The sequence below is a fragment of the Pseudorca crassidens genome, chromosome 6 (genome assembly GCF_039906515.1).
Source record: "Pseudorca crassidens isolate mPseCra1 chromosome 6, mPseCra1.hap1, whole genome shotgun sequence".
NCBI lineage: Eukaryota > Metazoa > Chordata > Mammalia > Artiodactyla > Delphinidae > Pseudorca > Pseudorca crassidens.
This window is the reverse complement of record NC_090301.1, coordinates 128,090,102-128,111,092: the sequence shown is the minus strand read 5'-3', so window position 1 is coordinate 128,111,092 and position 20,991 is coordinate 128,090,102. Positions and strand designations below refer to the sequence as shown.

Sequence of the window (20,991 nt, the reverse complement as noted above, 5' to 3'; positions counted from 1 at the left end):
GTTGGGTGGAGTGTTCTAAAGATGTCTATTTTATCTACTTGGATATAGTGTCATTCAAGTCTTCTATTTCCTTCATGATCATTTGCCTAGCTTTTCTATCCATTATTGAAAGGGGGTACTGAAGGCTGTGACTATTATTGTTGAACTTTCTATTTCTCCATTCTGTCAGGTTTTCTTTTATATATTTTGGATCTCTGTTTTTAGGTACCTATTTGTTTATAATTGTTATATCTTCCTAACGGACTGCCCCTTTTGTCATTATAAAATGTCTCTCTTCATCTCTAGTAACTTTTGTTTTGTTTTGTTTTACAGTCTATTTTGTCTGATACATAGCCTCTCCAACTTTCTTATGGTTACTATTTGCATAATATATGTTTTTCCTTCCTTTTACATTTAATCTATTTGTATCTCTGAATCTAAAGTATGTCTGAAGTAGAAAGAATATAGCTAGATCTTGTTTTTCATCCTGCCTGACAATCTTTGCCTTTTAATTGGATTGTTTAATCCACTGACATTTAATGTTTTTATTGATATAGTTAGATTATGTTTGCCATCTTACTTTTTGTTTTCTATGCTTCACGTCTTTTTCTTGTTCCCTATTTCTCACTGCTTTCTTCTGCATTAAGTGAATCTTTACAGTGTGGCATTTTAATTCCCTTAATGATATTTTTCACTATACTTGTTTTAAGTTATTTTCCTTGTGGTTTCTCTAAGGCTTATGAGAATACATTTCAAATTGATACTAACTTAACTACAGTGAGATACAATAATGTTACTCTTATATAGTTCTATTTCCTCTTCTTCCTTTGTGTGTGTGTGTGTGTGTGTGTGTATACACACACACACACACACATATATGGTGTTTATTAAATCTGTTTGCTTATGTGCATTTTATTGAAAATGAGGTTTAACATTAGTGGAATAAATTTATTTTCCTATGTATAAAGTGACACTTTTTGCCCTTTGTCATTTTATCTATTGGGGTTTTCATATTATTTTGGTCAATTTAAGAAATTCTTTTTTTTAATATATATACATTTTAAAAATTTATTTATTTAATTTATTTATTTTTAGCTGTGTTGGGTCTTTGTTGCTGTGTGCGGGCTTTCTCTAGTTGTGAGTGGGGGCTACTCTTCGTTGTGGTGCGCGGGCTTCTCATTGCGGTGGCTTCTCTTGTTGCAGAGCATGGGCTCTAGGCACCCAGCCTTCAGGAGTTGTGGCTCGTGGGCTCTGGAGTGCAGGCTCAGTAGTTGTGGCGCACGGGCTTAGTTGCTCTGCAGCATGTGGGATCTTCCCGGATCAGGGCTCGAAACCGTGTCCCCTGCATTGTTAATGGGATGAGGTTGCTAGAATTACACAGAAACATCCTTCTTATTTTATCTTTTAGTGTAGAAAATTAACCTTTTCATTTTTATTGCTTCCAATGTTTGAAACTTCTTAACCTTCTAAGATCTGAAACACATTAAAAGTTTTCCTACACATGGACCATAAACTCTAGGTACATAGCTAAACTTTTTTTCCTCCTTTTTTACAGATAAAATCTCTGTATGACTTACTCTGGTTTGTGCTAGAGATGCGGGTTTGTTCAATGAATATCAGAGACATAAACTATCTGTAGCTACATGCCATAGATACTCAGGTAGGTATTAGTGGAGATGCCAGTTAACACACTGGGTTCACTTCAGCTTTACATAGCATACTCTGCACTGCTGAGTGAGATAACACACCTCAACATATCAAATAATGTCATTACACAAATCAGGCACTGAATGTAATATCAACAAACGATTCAATGTTGTATTTGTTTCTGTTTCACACTTGGATGGCCATCCTGTACATAATGCTTAATTCACTTAGATCACATTTTGATGGTGCTATGATTAGGATTTAAACTGATGTTCCTAAAAATTGTTTACCAGTTTTCCCAAAACTATTTATTAAAAAAAAAAAGAAAAGAAACCCTCTGTTTTAAACTGGAGATATGACAACTAAATGCAGATACTAGACTACATCTTGCACTAGAAGGAAAAATAATGGTATAAAGGATGGCGGTATAAGGATAATGGTATAGAATAATGGTATAATGGTTCACTTAACAAAATTGGAATGGGGAAGGCAGATTAGAAAGATACATTTATTATAATAATGTTAAATTTATCAAAATTGATGATTATACTATTGTTATGGAAAGGATGTCTCTTGTCTTAGGAAATACAAGTCAAAGTGTTTAAGGGTAAAGGATCATGATATATGTAACTATTGTCACATGGATCAAAAAAAAAAATGCAAAAAACAAAACAAGCACCACATTCATAATAGAAAAGTGCTTCTCAAACAAAGGTGATTTGCCCCACAAGGGGACATTTGCTTATGTCCAGAGACATTTTGGGGAGAGGGAGCTACCAGTATCTGATGGGTGGAGGCCAGGGATGCTGCTAAACACCCTACAAAGCACAGGTCAGCCCCCCAAAACAAAGAATTATCTGGCCCCAAATGGTGATAGCATCAAGGTTGGAAAACCCTGATACAGAGAAAGGAAATGATGGAGCGAGTGGGATAGAACGTCAACAATCGATGTATCTGGGTGAGGTGTATATGGATGCTGTTTTAATTTTTCTTAACCTTATAATTTTTCTGTAATTTGGAAATTAATTCCAAATAAAACATTTTTAAAAGCCTTTTTAAAAGTACTTTGTTGTGATGATTACTTTATCATACATTAAACCACTGCAGTGAAAAGTGGACCTATTTGGGAACTCTCTATTCTATTTCACTGATATTAGACATCTTTTTTCCCAGTGCCACGTTCTTTTCATTTCTGTTTCTATGTAATTCTAGCAACCTCATCCCATTAACAAAAAAAGAACTTCTTTTAAATATACATATACCTATGTACCTACATATTGATATCTTTACTTTTTCCAAATTAATTTGTTTTCTTATTTTTAAAAAACATCTTATTGGGATCCTGAGTTGAAAGCATTTTTTTAATCCAGAATGCCATCTCACACGGTTCTTTGGGAAATGTCTCCTGAAGACCTGGAGCAGTGAACATTTCTAGTGAGGAGTCTTTGAATTATCAAAGTCTTTAAGAATTGACAGTTCTTTGGAAATTAATGAAGCAAGGCATTTTAATATGTGTGCATTAAAAGTGCAAACATCATATGGTTGGGTTGTTTATTTGCCTGATTATTTTTCAGGAAACGGTGAGTGAGGCTGGGCTCTGAGAAGCTGAAGTGGTGATTCCCCAATGAGAGCCCCACTCATGTAATCTAAGCTTTTCAGGGCCATCCAAAATGCAAAGTGATGTTAAGCCACACGTGATACTAAGCATATGTTTGGATTAGAACAATGTACTACAAACACATTTTCAAAGGTTCACACGTGGAAAACGCTTTTGGGCTTTTTAGGCCACAGAACCTTAAAGCCTAAGCGACATTAAGGTAGGCAATTAAATACATCTACCATAGACACACTTCTCTGCAAGGATCTGGAGCTCTGTCTGGAATATAGCCGAATACCAATATATCAATGAATTAGAAACCTGGATGCTATTTCGCTTCTATTCTACCTCTGTTTATTAATGATTTCTTCAAAGGTAAAATAATATAAAAAGGTTCACAAGAGGATATGTGTTAATATATTTAATAAATGTCTCATAAAATCATTTTCATAGGTAAGCCAAGTGTGATAAAGAGAAAGACCTCATTTGTGGTAGCTGGCTGCTTTCCCCAGTCCTCTCTTTTCCCTTTTGCCCCATATCCAGGTAACCTGATAAGAAGGACAGCTCACACCCTCAGGCCCTTGGCACTAAAATTTCAAACCATGTAAGCCTCAGACTGAGCATGGGAACCTCCACCTGGCTCACTTCGTAACTGCAATAAAAACTCAAGGCCCCGCGTTGCTCCTGTTCTACTCCAGACCAAACCAGAGCTATTCCCCTCGGGTGATACATTTGCTATTGACTGTTGTGAGTCGTGAATCCTTTTACACAACCCACTGGAGCCCATGTGTCATTTGTCCCAACCTCCATAATCTCCTGAGATAGGGGACTGCCCAGCATCCAGCAGGGGATGCTAGGGACCCAAATAAAACACCAACTGACTAGTTTTGCTTATTGATTTCTCAGAATCACTTGCCAAGGAGCTAGGAAGACTCTAGTCTCTAGGAAGTCTTCCAGAGCAAAGACCAGGAGAGTGATGACATCGTGTTGGTATCCATGAATAAGTAAGGATTTGAAATATACTGAAGCAAATGTCTAAGACAGGGTTAATAATTCATACAACTAAATCTGAAGGGATAAAAATTAAACCATATGGAATGCAATACTGAAGACATATCTTCAGTTACACTTCTACTTTTATTATTTTAACAGAAACATTTAAAATGAAAAGTTTTCTTATACCTAAACTACACATTAAAAAGCAAAACACAGAATCCCAGCTCTCACCCAAATGGCACTCCAAGGGCACCAAGAGGAGTCACCAGGACTGTGGGGACCGCCGTGTAAGCCAGGAAGTTTCCAATCTGGCCAACAGCCACTGTCAAGAGAATCACAAGGGTATCACTGCAATTACAAAAATCTCTTTGAGCATTCATCACAGAGTTGAATTTTGCAAGACTGTGCTCTGAAAGGGCTACTTCTTTCTCATTACTGGTGAGGAAGGAAATATGGGGCATCATTTGCATGATTAAGAGTCCTGAGGGCAGAGGAGAGCAGGCCCCATAGTATCACTGGCCCAATTAGTTTCAATCCTCTATGGAAATTCCCAGTCTAACCAGCAGTGACTGACAGTGGGTACAAGAGTATATTTCCACTTTCTTCTTAACACATCCCTGTTTTAAGATAGATCGTGTAGAGCTTTCCATGCCCCTTCAAGTGGCCTGGGATCTATTCCAGTGACACACTGCTGCCACATCAAGTGGAAACACTACTGCCTGTACAGGGCTGTGCCTGGGGCTGCACTGAGATAGACAGATAGATAGATAGATAGATAGAGCTTAAAAATGAGTTCTTCGATGAATCAATGTCTACTAGAAAATTTCTTGCCTAAAAGACAATGTGTGACAAAAAGACCTCAAGATATATCTGAAATATCTAACAGAATTTTTCTTTATATATGTAAAGGTCTGAACTCTAATTTTATTATTTTTATATTATAACACATGACCTCTGATCTGGTACTTAAGGCTGAGTGAAGAAACTCCTTTGTAAAACTAGTTGTGTGGGGCACAAGCTCACCAAATGCCCACAGCCCAACTACAGATGAGGAAGCAGGAGCTGCTTAATTTCTTCAGACCCAGGACAGTCTGACCTGGACAAAATTCAGGGCCAACAGCAGGCAGCAGGATCCTCTGCCTTCACCCTCCACTGTCTCCCACCATCCTGGTCCTTATTCCAAAGAACAAGCTAAGCTCATCCCACCCCCTCCATCCAGCCCTGACAGACAAATGACTGATCTTACAAAAGGAGACCAAGCTCTTCACCACAAAGAGTACTTACTTGCAATTGTTCCTGCCCACCACACAATGTCTGTTAAATAGGAGGTACCTGTAAAAGAGTGAGACAAAAACATCAGGAAAGTACGAACCAAGAGGTTTACAAGCTACACACTTAAAAGAGGAATTTTTAAATAAAACTAAAATTGAAAAGAATGAATGCCATACTTTTATTCACCCTACAAAGAAACTTTAAAGTAGTCTATAAAGAGCAGCATGAGAAACGATTAAAAGTGGCAAAATACTTTCTGCAATCAACACAAGCTGACCCAAGCAAATAAAATCTTTATAAATTGTACTTTATTTGGGAGGGGGGCTCAACACATCATCTAGAGACAAATATTCTTTGGAGTAACTTTTTATATGTTGATTTCAAACGAGATTTGACCTTCAAAGTCCAATTCTCTCATGCATTTACTGAAACCCATTTATATGATAATTTTTCTAGTACAGGGTTCTGTGACTTGCTGCTTAAACAGGTTCATAATGTAGAAGCTTTGTGACATGGCTCTTTTTGCAACCATGTGAAAATGGTTGAAAGCAGACCCTTACACTCACTCAATGATCGGACATTGTACACAGTGGTTTCCCTTTTACTCTCTTGGATTACCCTCTTATGCCCCAATGCATGCCAGGGCAGGCACAGATGGGAGCAGGTCTCCTCGTCACATCCATCTCTCCTTTTGTCCTTCTTCAGGTATGTCAAAATGCTCCCAGTCTAACAGGATTTTTTCACTTCAGACTAAAACACCTAATCTATTTGTATGTTTTAATTCGCAATAATTTGGTATAATGAACATAGGAAGCCAGGCTGCTTCTTTGAGGAGCAGAGCTACAGGTATTTAAAAAGTACTTTTAAGAAAATGAGACCAATAAGTAATGATAGAGTGGAAGGAATGGTCTAGTTCAAATAGCACCATTTGGTAACATCACAGTAAAAACTGATTCAGGCAAGAACCATCAATCGAGACTAAAATAAGTGAATGAAAGTTTGTTGAGGGACAGGATTGCCACGTAACCTCCATGAATCACCTCCACCAGTTTTTTTATTAATCACAAAGAGAAAAAGTTATCTTTACAGTACTCTAAGACCCTGACGGACATCACCTTAACTAAGTGGTCAAAGTTGACACCATCAGCAGTGGGACAAACCAAATCCTGCACCTCCTGAGGGCGCATTGAGAAAGGCACAACATCACATCTGCAGTACTCCTGCCAGACTGCATCACCTGAATCTAATCATGAGGAAATTGTGAAATGGTCCACATATCAGCTGGCCTGTACACTTCAAAATCGGCAAGGTCATGAAAGACAAAGGTATTGTTGCAAATGACAGGAAACTAAAGAGATGTGACTAAACACATGACGTTAGATGGGAAAAAAGGCTGCTATAAAGGACAACATTGGGGCAACTGGCAAAACTTCAATATGGATTGTTGTAGATAATTGAGTAACAAAACCCCTTCACTTTCTGCATGAGAATGCGACTATAAAGCTGACAGCCATGTGGCCAGGGGACAGCACGTAAGGTAAAAATGACCTCTGACGGGCAAATGGCATCTGACTGGAGGTTGGGCTCCCCTAGTGCAATACCTCTGAGAATAGGAACAGCTCTTTCAGGGCCCGGGATTCCTGCCTCTATGACTTTATACTGGAGGGCATGAGGCTTGTAAGGCTGGGCAGCTGTGACACCGTCTGCTGCAGTTCTGCCTCTGGGACCCTAAACCATGCTCTGCCTCTGCTACCAGGCTCCAACAGAGAGGGCCTGACACTGGCTGTGGCTCCTGTCCCATGTCCCTCTGAGTGTGTCTGATACAAATGTGGCCCATGATGTCCTACATATCAGAAAGTAGAGCTGAGCTGAAGAATGCCCTGCAGTGAACACTGCAGAACAATGAGCAACTATTCGTATAGAAGCCTTGTTCAATTTCCCAAATGTGCTAAATCACACTGTGGCTCTTTTAGAGCATGTCTTTTACTTACATGTGGAATCTGAAAAAAAAAAAAAAGACGCAGAATTGTCAAAGCAATCCTGATGAAAAAGAGCTAAGCTGGAGGCATAATCCTCCCAGACTTCAGACAATACTATAAAGCTACAGTAATTAAGACAGCATGGTACTGGCACAAAAACAGACAGATCAATGGAACAAGATAGACAGCCCAGAAATAAACCTATATACCTATGGTCAATCAATCTTCAACAAAGGAGGCAAGAATATACGATGGAGAAGACATTCTCTTCAGCAAGTGGTGTTGGGAAAGCTGGACAGCATCACGTAAATCAATGAAATTAAAACACTCCCTCACACCATGTTCAAACATAAACTCAAAATGACATAAAGACCTAAATGTAAGACATAAAACTCCTAAAACAGAACATAGGCAAAACATTCTCTGACATAAATCATAGCAATATTTTCTTAGATCAGGCTCCCAAGGCAAAAGAAATAAAAGCAAAAATAAACAAATGGTACCTAATCAAACTTAAAAACTTTTGCACAGCAAAGGAAACCATCAAAGAAACAAAAAGACAACCTACGGAATGGGAGAAAATATTTGCAAATGACACAACCAACAAGGGCTTAATTTCCAAAATATACAAACAGCTTATACAACTCAATATCAAAAAAACAAACAACCCAATCAAAAAATGGGCAGAAGATCTATATAGACATTTCTCCAAAGAAGACATAAAGGTGGCCAACAGACACATGAAAAGATGTTCAACATTGCTAATTATTAGAGAAATGCAAATCAAAACCACAATGAGCCTCACACCTGTCAGAATGGCTATCATCAAAAAGTATACAAATAATAAATACTGGAGAGGGTGTGGAGAAAAGGGAACTCTCCTACACTGTTGGTAGGGATATAAATTGGTGCAGCCACTATGGAAAACAGTATGGAGGTTCCTTAAAGCACTAAAAATAGAGCTATCATATGATCCAGCGATTGCTCCACTCTTGGTTATATATTGGGAAAAGATGAAAACTCTAATCTGAAAAGATACATGCAGCCTGATGTTCACAGCAGCATGATTTACAATAACCAAGACACGGAAGCAACCTAAGTGTCTATCAACAGATGAACAGATAAAGAAGATATGGGGTGTGTGCGTGTGTGTGTGTACACACACACACACACAAAATGGAACATTACTCAGCCATTAAAAAGAATGAAATATTGCCATTTGTAACAATGGAGATAGACCTAGAGAATATCATACTAAGTGAAGTTAAGTCAAAGACAAACATTATATGATAACACTTACATGTGGACTCTAAAAATAATGCAAATGAATCTATATACAAAACAGAAAAAGACTCACAGACACAGAAAACAAAATTATGGTTACCAAAGGGGAAAAGGAGGGGCAGATAAATAAGGAGTATGGGGTTAACAGATACACATTACTATATATAAAATAGAAAAGCAACAAAAATCTACTGTATAACACAGAGAACAATATTCAATATCTTGTAATAACCTATAATGGAAAATAATCTGAAAAAATACATATAAATAACTGAATCACTTTGCTGAACACCTGAAACTAATATTGCAAATCAACTATATTTCAATTAAAAAAATTTTCAACAAAACCAAATTTATAGATACAAAGAACAGATCAGTGGTCTTTATTTATTGTTATATATGTTACATTTTTTATGTTACAAACCCAACAATATATTGTTGTAACTTATAATAAAGATAATGTTAACTTTGTTATTTTATGTCCTAAAGAAGCTTAGAAAACAAAGGAAATCAAGTATAAACTTATAGTAGACCTTTTCATTGTTATAAAATGTCCTTCTTGGGCTTCCTTGGTGGTGCAGTGGTTGAGAATCTGCCTGCCAATGCAGGGGACACGGGTTCGAGCCCTGGTCCGGGAAGATCCCACATGCTGTGGAGCAACTAAGCCCGTGTGCCACAACTACTGAGCTTGCGCTCTAGAGCCCACGAGCCACAACTACTGAAGCCCGCATGCCTAGAGCCCGTGTTCCACAACAAGAGAAGCCACAGCAATGAGAAGCCCGTGCACCGCAACGAGGAGTGGTCCCCGCTCTCCACAACTAAAGAAAGCCCGCGTGCAGCAAAGAAGACACAATGCAGCCAAAAAAAATGTCCTTCTTTGGCTACAGTAACAATTTTTGCCTTAAAGTCTGTTCTGTTTCATACTAGCATGGCCACTCTTGCTCTCTTTTGTGTATAAGTAAATATTATTGCTTATTATTTAAAATAACTGTGAACACATTTCATTCTAGATCTTGAAGCTTGTTTTTATAGCAGATGCACACAATAATTTACTCAACAGCTTTTCAAAAATTCTATATATAATATTCAAAAGATTTTAGGGACTCTGAGATCAAGGAATCAGTCACAATCTTTTCTGTTGGGGGTCTATGCTGGGGGCAGGGAAAGGCCAATTCCTTTTACTGTGATGAATACAGTTTTGTCGTGAGTGCTTACGCAGTCATGGGATCACTGCTACAGCAGCAGCTAGAATGTGGGCAACACTCGGGCAGTGAAAGCTTGTCCAAGGATGCCAGCACAATGGGACCCACTGAAGCTCTCCTCTTTCACTGCTATAGTTTTCCCCACGCCATTAACTACCACACAGCACGTGCTTTTGACAGTCTGAAATGGACTGTCACTAAAATGGGGAAGAACCTGGGATACCACGTAGCCAGGGCTAGAGAAATAACAAGCCTTTGGTCTCCCTTTAGTCAAAAGGTACAGGTTAGTTCCAAGTGTTTAGGGTCCTCCCACTCATACTCCCCAGGAGGAGTTTGTGTTTGCTGAAATCCAAAGGTATTGCGATCACCCTCACCTTTTAAGCCAATATTAGGCAAAATTTTTCTGCTTCCATGGACATTACGTAAGTTAAGATTTTCTGTCGGGATACTTGCCCCACACCCCTAACTGTAGATCAAAGTGATACTGCTCTCCATGGCCCCCAAGGGCTCCAGCTCAGCAATATCCCCAGTGCCCACGGAAGTAGCCTATGGCTCTTCTTGCCCATCCACCTGTGCCTAGCATCCTCACTGAGCTGGCTGCCCCAGGTTCCATCCTCCTGCAGCCAGGAATTCCTAGGAACCTGCATTCCATGTTAGCCATTGGCCCTGTCATAGATATTATTTTCTTATGTCCTAAAATGACTTGGTTTCTTCACAGTTTCACCTTCATCACTGTCCCTAAAAATCCTAAAGTTACTCACCTGACACCCTCAGGAGGCACCTGTTCAAGCCTATGGCCATGCTCATCCTCTTCCCAGCTGATGCCTGGGACTTTTCAAGTTCTCTGGCCTTAGCAAGAACAAGGAACCTCAGAATTGTAGCACACTGGTTTTCTGTTTGTTTATTTGACTATACTCATGCCTCCTCCCCTCCACTCCTAGGTGTGGGTTGCAAAGGTAGCAATATCTAAAGTCTAGAATTTTTTTCCCCCTCATACTGGAAACCTTGGATGAGAGTTGAACGGTTGTTTATAACAGCTGAACTACAAGACAAAGAAGTGTTGTGCAAAAACAAAAGAGACTTGTCAGGATGATAATATCAATTGGCATTGATGTTGTCCAACCATGGACTCGTGGCTTTTAAAACCTTCCATTTAGGTTTAAATGTGTACCAGAAATGTCCTTAAAATATGACTTTCTAGCACAAAAATACAGGCAGTCATCTAGTTTTTTTACTTGCTGATTATACCACAGCAAAACTGCTTCCACTCGTGTGTGCTCTGTACAGCAACAACAGAGTTGCTCCTATCAGCAAAGCAAGAGTGGATCACTAAGTCCTTTACGAATTAATTAATGCCTTAACTTTAAAAAATGTGTAAAAAGATGCTACATAGTTTTTACAGAGCTCTTAAAAAAGGACTATCAAGAAAATTTCTTTCCTGACACCAGCACAGCTAGATGAGGGCATTAATTAGACTCAATCTGAGCACTTGGTATTCACCAATTTGTGAATGGATTCAGTACTTGAAGTTCTTTTGTATGTTGGCTATTAGATATGCAGAACTTATTTTCCTAAAGAAATAGTTGGGCAATCTTGAAAAAGAAGAACAAAACTGTATGACTTATACTATCTGATTTTAAGATTTAAAAATTAGATTTTTTAAGATTTTTAAAAAAGATTTAAAACTACATAATCAATACAGACTGGTGTAAGGACAGACATATACAATAAAACAGAATAGAGTTCAGAAACAGACTCACACATGTACAGTCAGATCATGGACTAAAGCAACAGTATAATTCAGTAGGGAAATTTCCTCAACAAGTGATGCTGAACCAAATGGATACCAGTAGGGAAAATACTGAACCTTGATTCATACCTCACTCATATACAAAAATTAACTCAAGATGGCTTACAGACCTAAAGGTAAAAGCGAAAGCTATAAAACTCCTAGAGGAAAACACAGGAGGATGCCACTGTGACCTGAGGAGAAACAAAGATTTTATTTTGGCAGAAATCAAAAAGTACTAACCACATAGAAGGAAAAAAATGATACGTTAGACTTCATCAAAATTAAAAATTTCTGCTCTTCAAGAGGAAACATTAAGAAAATGAAAAGACAAGCCTCAGAGAAAATATTTGCAATTCCTAAACCTGCCAAAGGACTTGTATCCAGATTATACATACATGTTACATACAATGCACACTATCAATAATAAAAAGATATAATCCACTAAAATACAGGCAAAAGTCTTGAAAAGACACCTCAAAAAGACTGTATACAAATGGCCAATAAACTCATCAAAAGATGCTCAATATCATTAGGTATCAGGGGAATGTAAATTAAAATCACAATGAGATACCACTGTACACTCACCAGAATGGCTAAAATTAAACAGATGACAACACCAAATGTTGGAGAGAACGTGGAGCACCTGGAACACTCATTCATTACTGATGGGAGGGTAAAATGGTACACCTGTAGTTAGAAAGTGTTCAGCAGTTTCTTAAAATTTAATTATACACCTACTGCATGATCCAGCACTGCATGATCCAGCAATGCTCCAAGGTATTTACCCCAAAGATAAGAAGACTTTAAGTCAAAAAAGAATTATGTAAGAATTGTCATTGCAGCTTTCCTCAAACAGCAAAAATTTGGAAACAACCAAATTTTCAGAATAGATGAGCAAATTGCGGTATATTCAAACAATGGAACACTACTTAGCAATATAAGTACGACTGTTACATATATCACGATGTATATTCAAACCATGATGAAAGAAAGAAAGAAGAGTAGACATAAGAGAATACATACTGTATGATTTATATGAAGTTCAAGAACAGGCAAAACTAATTCAATCTATGCAGATGGATACTAGGAGAGCAGACCCTCTGGTGTAGGGAGGACAGAATGAAAAAGAACACGAGAGAACTTTCTAGGATGACAGCAATAATCAATTTCTTCACCGAGGTGTTGGTTACACAGGTATATTTATTTGTCAAAACTCACCAAACTGGGACTTTCCCAGTGGTCCAGTGGTAAAGAATCTACCTCCCAAGGCCACGGACGTGGGTTCAATCCCTGGTCAGGGAACTAAGATCCCACATGCCACAGGGCAATTAAGCCCTCGTGCCACAGCTATTGAGCCAGCGCACCTCAACTGGAGAGCCTGCGTGACGCAAACTACAGAGCCCACGTGCTCTGGATCGTGTGTGCCATAACTAGAGAGAGAAAACCCTCATGCCACAACTAAAGAGAAGCCCACACACCGCAACGAAGATCTGGCGTGTGGCAACTAAGACCCAACGCAGCCAAAAATAAAATAAATAATAAAATAAATAAATATTTTTAAAAAATCATTCTTGTAAAAAAAAAAAACACCTCACCAAACTGACCCTTAAGATCTATGCAGCTGACTATATGTAATTATACTCCAATATTTAAAAAGAAAAAATAGTTTATAAACAATAAGTAAACTTCTAGGTTAGCCCACACAATGCTGACCATAATGCAATAACCATTGTGACAGTTTCTCACAGTTTCTGTGTGGAAATGACATTCAGTGTTTCACAGGGAGTAAGTCCAGTATATATTAACACATACTCCCTCCAGGGAAGCTCTCTATCAAATGTTTACCGGAAGCATCACGTTCCTTGGTGAATACAAAGACTTATAAAGATTCCCAAGGCATGGTGTCTGCCCTTGAAAAGTGTTCTCTTCCTCCTCACTTTTACTGCAGCATTTTCCCTCTCCCTTCCTCTGAAAACCAGGGCTGCCCCCACTCACCCCGAGTACAGAGAAGCCAAAGTGGCCAATTCCTGTTTCCACGACAGGTAGATGTCAGGCATTTATACCTGTACTGTCAGGCTCTGCTGATGTGAACAGAACAATCTAAGAATATGAGCTCTCAGTCATGACTCCTATACACACACGTACTATACTATACACGTACTATATATATGTACTATACACACATACACACAGTTTATCGAAACATCACCACTTTTAAAACTCTATTTTGGGGCTTCCCTGGTGGCGCAGTGGTTGAGAGTCTGCCTGCCGATGCAGGGGACACGGGTTCGAGCCCTGGTCTGGGAGGATCCCACATGCCGTAGAGCAACTGGGCCCGTGAGCCACAATTATTGAGCCTGCGCGTCTGGAGCCTGTGCTCCGCAACAAGAGAGGCCGCGACAGTGAGTGGCCCCCGCTTGCCGCAACTAGACAAAGCCCTCGCACAGAAACGAAGACCCAACACAGCCATAAATAAATAAATAAACAAAACAAAAAACCCCTTGATATTTATCTTATTATTCTCTATACCCTACATATGTGTTATATATTTTTTGTACACAGGATTTATTCATTAAAATTCAATTTTGAAATATAAGTATTGAATGTGACTAGGAAGAAATACACCCTAATTGTAACAGTGGTTACCTGAAGGTGAGGAGATAAATGCTATTTATTTTCCTATTCGTAATTGTATGTACTTCCCAGATTTTAAACAATGACTATATTTCTATAACCAAGAAGAAGATGCTCTTTTAAAAGCATGACTATGCCCAGGTTCTGTGAATTCACGATATACTCTGCTGAGTAATCATATCATACCAAAGAGCTCTGACTGGGCATGAACATGCAAGGTAAACCCTCTGCCTGCCCACCCTCCCTGGCTGATCCAGGCAATATCTAAAAGGGGTCAGTTTACTGTCACAGGTTCCTGGCCCAGAAACATTAGGGGGTGTGGGGTTAGGGAGTGTGGGGTTAGGGAGTGTGGGATTGAGCATATTCTTCTTGAAAAGTGGTCTTTTTTAGCCACTCATGGCTACATTTTTTTTAAAAAAGAAGGACTGGGGCTTCCCTGGTGGCGCAGTGGTTGAGAGTCCGCCTGCCAATGCAGGGGACACGGGTTCGTGCCCCGGTCCGGGAAGATCCCACATGCCGCGGAGCGGCTGGGCCCGTGAGCCATGGCCGCTGAGCCTGCGCGTCCAGAGCCTGTGCCCCGCCACGGGAGAGGCCCCAACAGTGAGAGGCCCGCGTACCGCAAAAAAAAAAAATTAAAAAAAAGGCCTGGTTGGTTACTCATTAAGGACTTAAAGGGCTGGAAATATAAATTACATTATAGTTTATACTATTTATGCATAAATATTTTTGAAGAAAAAATATACTCTGTCCAACAGAAATTCATCAACACCAAAGGTATTTCATGTAGGAATTTATATTAGTGATCTATTCCCACATTTGTCACATGAAAATGATAAGAAATTCTTATTTGCCTTAGTTTCGGGGTATTATTTATACTTAATGTTTGGGGTATTATTATACTTATTTATAATAAAACAGTATCGGAGTACCAGCTTTTTCCACATAGACTGTGAAGCCCCTCATTAGAAAAGTCTTATCTATAGGTGAATTTATGTATCTTCCCCCCCACCTTTCCCACTGGGAGCAGCAGAGAAAAACCACCTTCAAAGTCAGCCCAAGCTGGGTTCAAATCCTAGTGCAACCAGTCCTGTATTGGGTGCATGCCTCAACTTCCTCTCCTGTATCACACCTCCTGGGATCCATGTCCCTATGCCATCCCCTCCCACAGTTGACCTGGGCTGGCCCTGAGTACACCAACAGAATGTGGCAGAAGTGGTAGTGCCAGACCTCCAAGGCTAGGGCACAGGGATCCATTCGGCGCTCATCTTAGTCTTTGGAAGGTTTGGTCTAGGGGAAGCTATCCACCATGTAAGGGGTCTGACTTCCCTGAGACCATTATGGTGTAAGGAAGCCCACGGTAGCCACGTGTGAAGAGAGTATATGGAGGGATGAAAAGAGGTGGTGGGGGGAGGCAGCTCAGGAACCATCTTGCTGTCTCAGCTATCCCAGACAAGTGATGAAGAAGTCATCTCAGATGACTCTAGCCCCAGCCACCATCTGACCGCAACCCACTGGAGACCCCAAGGAAGCGGGGCCCATTGAGTCCAGTCAGCCCATGGAACATGACAGATGCATGAGTCAGGGACATCATAAGTCTTCTGTAAGTAGCAGCCTTCTTTATCTTCTCCTCTCATGGAAATACTATCAAGTAAACCAGATATGTACAGGCTGTGGAGCCATTCAAATGCTCTTAACACTCACCCTATTCTCACCATGTTCCTTATCAACGATCTCCCCTTGGAGCTAGATAGATATCAGGGTTACAGATTTTCAGATCTAGCAGTAACTCTGGATTCTATTACTTAGTAGAGGCCACAGGTAAATGAGGTCAGCTCTGAATAATTTGAAGAAAGCTCAGAAATAAAATACGAGGTTTGGTTTTACCCTCTTTACTCCAGGGTTACTCATGGCCAATTAGATAGCATTACTGAGTGTCCACCACATGCCTCCCAGTGGACAGGACATGTGCCCTGCCTTGAAGAGCCAGGATCCAGGCGGAGCACAGACAAGTGAACAAGCCATCATACCACAGGTTTCAGGGGCAGGAAGGGGCTGAAGACAGGCACCAAGAAGACACACGGCAGGAGAGGAAGCTGACCCCATCTGTCAGGGTCTGGAGGGTTTACAGAAGCTGGAGGAACTAACCACAGAGTCAAAGGGCTGCAGGGGTGAAGATAACATGTGTGTACCTCAGCTCTGGGTTTGGGGGTACATGCACCTAGGTGTGTGCCTGGGAACGGCAAGAGAGGCAAGGAGAAAACATGTACATTCCATGACCAGAGAGCACATGCCCTTCAAAATCAGTACAGAAGGCTTGAGACTGGCAGGTGGGATGCTTGGATCCCAGTTTCCACTCTCACAAGACAACTCACTCACCTTCCGAGCATCTTAACAGTGTGACTACACCACTAGGCTGTACTCCTCTCAGGAAGGAGACTATGAAATCTGAAAAGGACTTTTTTATGGCGTTAAAATATATATCATAATATTTAGCATTTTAACCATTTTTAAGTGTACAGCTCCATGGCATTAAGTACATTCACCTTGCTGTGCAATCATCACCACCATCCATCTCCAGAACTAACCCATCCTCCAAAACAGACACTCTGTGCCCACTAAACACTAACTTCCCATCCCCCCTCCTCACAGCCCCCTGCAACACCATTCTACTTTCTGTCTCTGTGAATTTGACTATTCTAGGTACCTCATATGAGTGGAATCATACAAGCTTTGTCCTTTTGTGACTGGTTTATTTCACTTAGCATAATGTCCTCAAGGCTCATCCATGTTGTAGCATGTGTCAGAATTTCCTTCCTTTTTAAGACTAAGTAATATTCCTTTGAACGTATATACCACAATTTGTTCCACATTTTCTCTACTGTGAATAATGCTGCTATGAACATGGGTGTGCCAATATCTGTTCATGTCCCTGCTTTCATTTCTTCTGGATATACATACTCAGAAGTGGAATTGCTGGGTCATATGGTAATTCTACATTTAATTTTTTGAGGAACCTCCCTACTGTTTTTCATAGCAGCTGCACCATTTTACATTCCCACCAACAGTGCACAAGGGTTCCAATTTCTCAACATCCTCACCAATGCTTGTTATTTTCTGCTTTTTTTTTTTTTTAAACAATAGCCATCCTAATGTGTGTTAGGTGGTATCTCCCAGTTTTGATGAAAGGGATTTTAAAAAGATTGTGGTTCTTCCTGGCCTAGGACATTCTACATAGAGTCACTCATCTATGCAATTCTATGACTTTCCTGAGGCTGTCTCCACAATGTCTGTCTGAGGGCAGGACATCATCCCCCCCAGTTAAGAGGCTCCCAGGACATCCTCACCTATTCACCAGCACAGAATTCTAATGTTGCAACTGGCTTTCAACAAATTATCTTCAGACTTGATGGTCACCTTGTTTCTCTCTTCTAAGCTCTGCTTCAAGTGGGCTCTAACACTAAACATACTATCAATGACCTGTGGCCCCAGGTGTCCCCTGCCCTCTTCCCATCTTCAGGGTCTTTCAAAGCCACACCAGGAGTGAGGCAGTTCACCTTGAGCCTGTGTTGTGGATGGTGCTCCTAGCCTATCCATTCCATTCCATGAATGATATTCCATTCATTGGGAAGGTCCTTTCAAGAGTGAAAGCTGGTAACAGAGAAAGCTGCACCCCCAACTCCTCCCCCACAAAGGAAGGGCTGTGACCAGAACTTGGCTCTCCTGAAGCTGAGACTTGAAAGAAATGCTGGTGCACGGCAGTGCAATAAAGCTGAAACTTTCAGTGAGACAGCTTTTTACAGTGTAAGACCATCAGGTCTCCCTTAGCACAAGAACTTGACTCCCCAGTTTTTAGCACCCCCTCTTTCCTCCGATCTCCATTTCAGTCATTTTACAACGGCCAACTATGCTGCTTATTAGCAGAGGTAGAAAAAGGTTTCAGGGGGAGTAGATGCTAAAACTATGCATCCTCAATACCTACAGCAGTGCCTGGCACATAATAAGAGTTTCGTGAATATCTGTTGAACAAATCAAAACTAAATTTATCAAAACAAGACTGTATGTCTGTCTTCCACCATTATGAGCAAGCCAGGTAGCTTGAATTAGTAGTGGTGGGTAGTAACTGGAGAAGTATGAAATCAGCAAATATCACATTTTCACTCATTTATTTAAGGACATAGTATGCAGGTATAAATAAAAGCATGAATAATGTTTTTTTTTCAGGTTGCTGTGTTTTTTATTTTCTTAGTCACTAATTCCCTTGAACACATAAGCTGAGCTGAAACAATTTAGTTTTACTCAATAATTATTGTTTTCTGGTAACTGAAGTCTATATTCAGGTTTCCTTAGATTTTACCTAATGTCTTATGGCCATGTGTCCTGGCTACGACAGTCTGTCAGACTTTACGACCTTGACAGGAGGACTGGTCAGGTATTTTGTAGGCTGTTCCTGAATTCAGGTTTGTGTGCTGTTTTTCTCATGGTTAGACTGGGGTCATGGGTTTTGGAGATCATGTACCTATCCTATCAAGGGCACGTGTGCTGTTTATTTTTGAATCATGACGATCATGTCACCCACCCCTGGAGCCCCTCAAACTGATATGTGCTCCCTTAAAAGTGCTCTACTGCCAGATGTCCATTTGTTACCTTAGAGATACATCTGCATCCTAGGGAAACCACGCTTGGTTTTATTTAGATTTTATGTACAGACTGCAATGTTTTCACTTCGAAGTTGAATTCTTTAACAAATATCTCTGATTTTATATTTTCACTCAATAGTGTAGGCCCCTTTATCTCTTTCCTCAGTTCACTCCTGGCTGATCATCCAGGACACTCAAGAGAGTTTCACTTGCATTATAGAATCTGAACTATTAAATAAGTTTACTTATCTTAAACCCATGACCTGGCGGTTTCCTCCTTTTTTTTTTTTTTTTTTTGTGGTACGCGGGCCTCTCTCACTGCTGTGGCCTCTCCCGTTGCGGAGCACAGGCCACGGACACGCAGGCTCAGTGGCCATGGCTCACGGGCCCAGCCCCTCGGCGGCATGTGGGACCTTCCCGGACCGGGGCACGAACCCGTGTCCCCTGCGTCGGCAGGCGGACTCTCAACCATCGCGCCACCAGGGAAGCCCTAACACTATTCTTGTAGAACGACCACAAGACTCTCTCAGTCCTTCTGGACACGTTGATTTTCAGTTTCAAAGCATGCTACATCTTGCGTTCAGTAAACTGTCTCAGGCCTCTCTTATTACAGAAGAACACTGGCAAAGAACTCTGCTACATCTTAACACTTTCCACATTGATAAGCAGTGGTGTTTGGTGGCTTATCCACCCAGGGAATACTCAGTTGGCCCATTTTTGGTGGTTTTAATCTTCTTTGAGTGTTCTTCACACCGAAGATCACTTGTAGTCATAAGGACCCCAGGAACAGAAGCCACAGGAAAGGTCAGAACTCTCGCTCGACCCTGAGAGCGAGCGCCTCCTTGGCCCGCAGGTCCCACCCCGGCCTGCCTAGCACACAGCTCTTACTTCTGCACTGGTGTGGCCACTGCAGGGCGAGAAGTCAGCAGGTCCTGCCCTCCAAGTGCACCCCAGGCCGGAGTCACAGCAAAGGCGGGAGGCCCGTCGCTCCTTCTGAGCAGGCACTGGGCTCCGACCATTCGGGGAATACTGCAAACAGGAAGCTTTCCCTAGCAGCCGGTGGGTGCAGGTGACAGGGACGCCTGGGCGCCAACCAGAGGGCAGGTCGGTGGGATGCACGGCTGCAAAGCGATTGGGTCTGGGAGGGAGGAAAGAAGTCAGCGGGAGAAACCTTATAAAACTGAAGAAGGCTTCGCCAGCGCTGGGAAGGGAGAAAAACCGTGGCGGCGACACAACTACCACCGCTCAGGGCTTACCGGCCGCCTCCGGAGCTGCTGGAGGACTAGGCTCGGCCGCGGTGGCGGCGCTTCTGGCGCACAGGACCGCGTCCGCGCCTGCGCTGCGGGTGGTCTAGGGGCCTCGCGCCCGCGCAGCTGGCCCTCCGAGGTGCCCCGCCCCGTCTCCGGACCCCACTCGGGCGACGACCGGAACACCCCACCCCGCGGCTGCTCCCCTCCCCACGGCCGGCGGCTGCTCCCTCCACGCCTCCGCCCCCACCCCGAGCAGGGCCGCGGCCCGCCCTACCTCGCCGCTTGGCGCGCACGATGCCCTTCTTCTGCAGCACGAACGTGGACCCGTTCACCAGGCTCGACACCACGGCCACGCCCAGGCCGAGCGACACGGCGGCGGGGCTCGGGCTGCGCGCCCCCTCCCCGGCCGCCGCCGCTGCAGCCGCTGCAGTCCCCATTCCGCCGGCTCCCGCCCTCCGCGCCTGCGCGCTCGCCCGCCGGGCCTGGAGGCGGGGGCCGGCTCCGCGGCCCAGAGCCACTGGGGTGCGGGGGACCGGGGTTCTGCAGGGGCGGGGTGGAGCCCGGGCTCCGGGAGGGGGTGAGAGGGGGGAGGAGGGGGAGGAGCGCGTTAGGAGAGGCGGCGGCGGCGAGGAGTGGGGTGAGGTGGCAGGTGGGTGGGCGCAGAGGCCGAGCTGCAGGCTTGGCGGTGCAAATACAGGGCCCCCAGTTAAGTTTGCTTCTCA

General features: G+C 42.1%; 1 protein-coding gene across 1 annotated transcript in view; it reads right to left on the bottom strand.

Moving 5' to 3' along the window:
• Positions 1-20,741, bottom strand: part of NIPA1 (NIPA magnesium transporter 1) — a 41,746-nt gene extending 21,005 nt beyond the window's left edge. Inside the window, exons 1-3 of the mRNA XM_067742329.1 lie at positions 20,544-20,741; positions 5,504-5,551; positions 4,451-4,541 (exon numbers count right to left, since the gene is read on the bottom strand). Coding sequence (XP_067598430.1) covers positions 4,451-4,541; positions 5,504-5,551; positions 20,544-20,706 — 302 coding nt within the window. The 5' untranslated portion in view covers positions 20,707-20,741. The remainder of the gene's footprint in view (positions 1-4,450; positions 4,542-5,503; positions 5,552-20,543) is intronic.
• Positions 20,742-20,991: the final 250 nt, after the last annotated feature.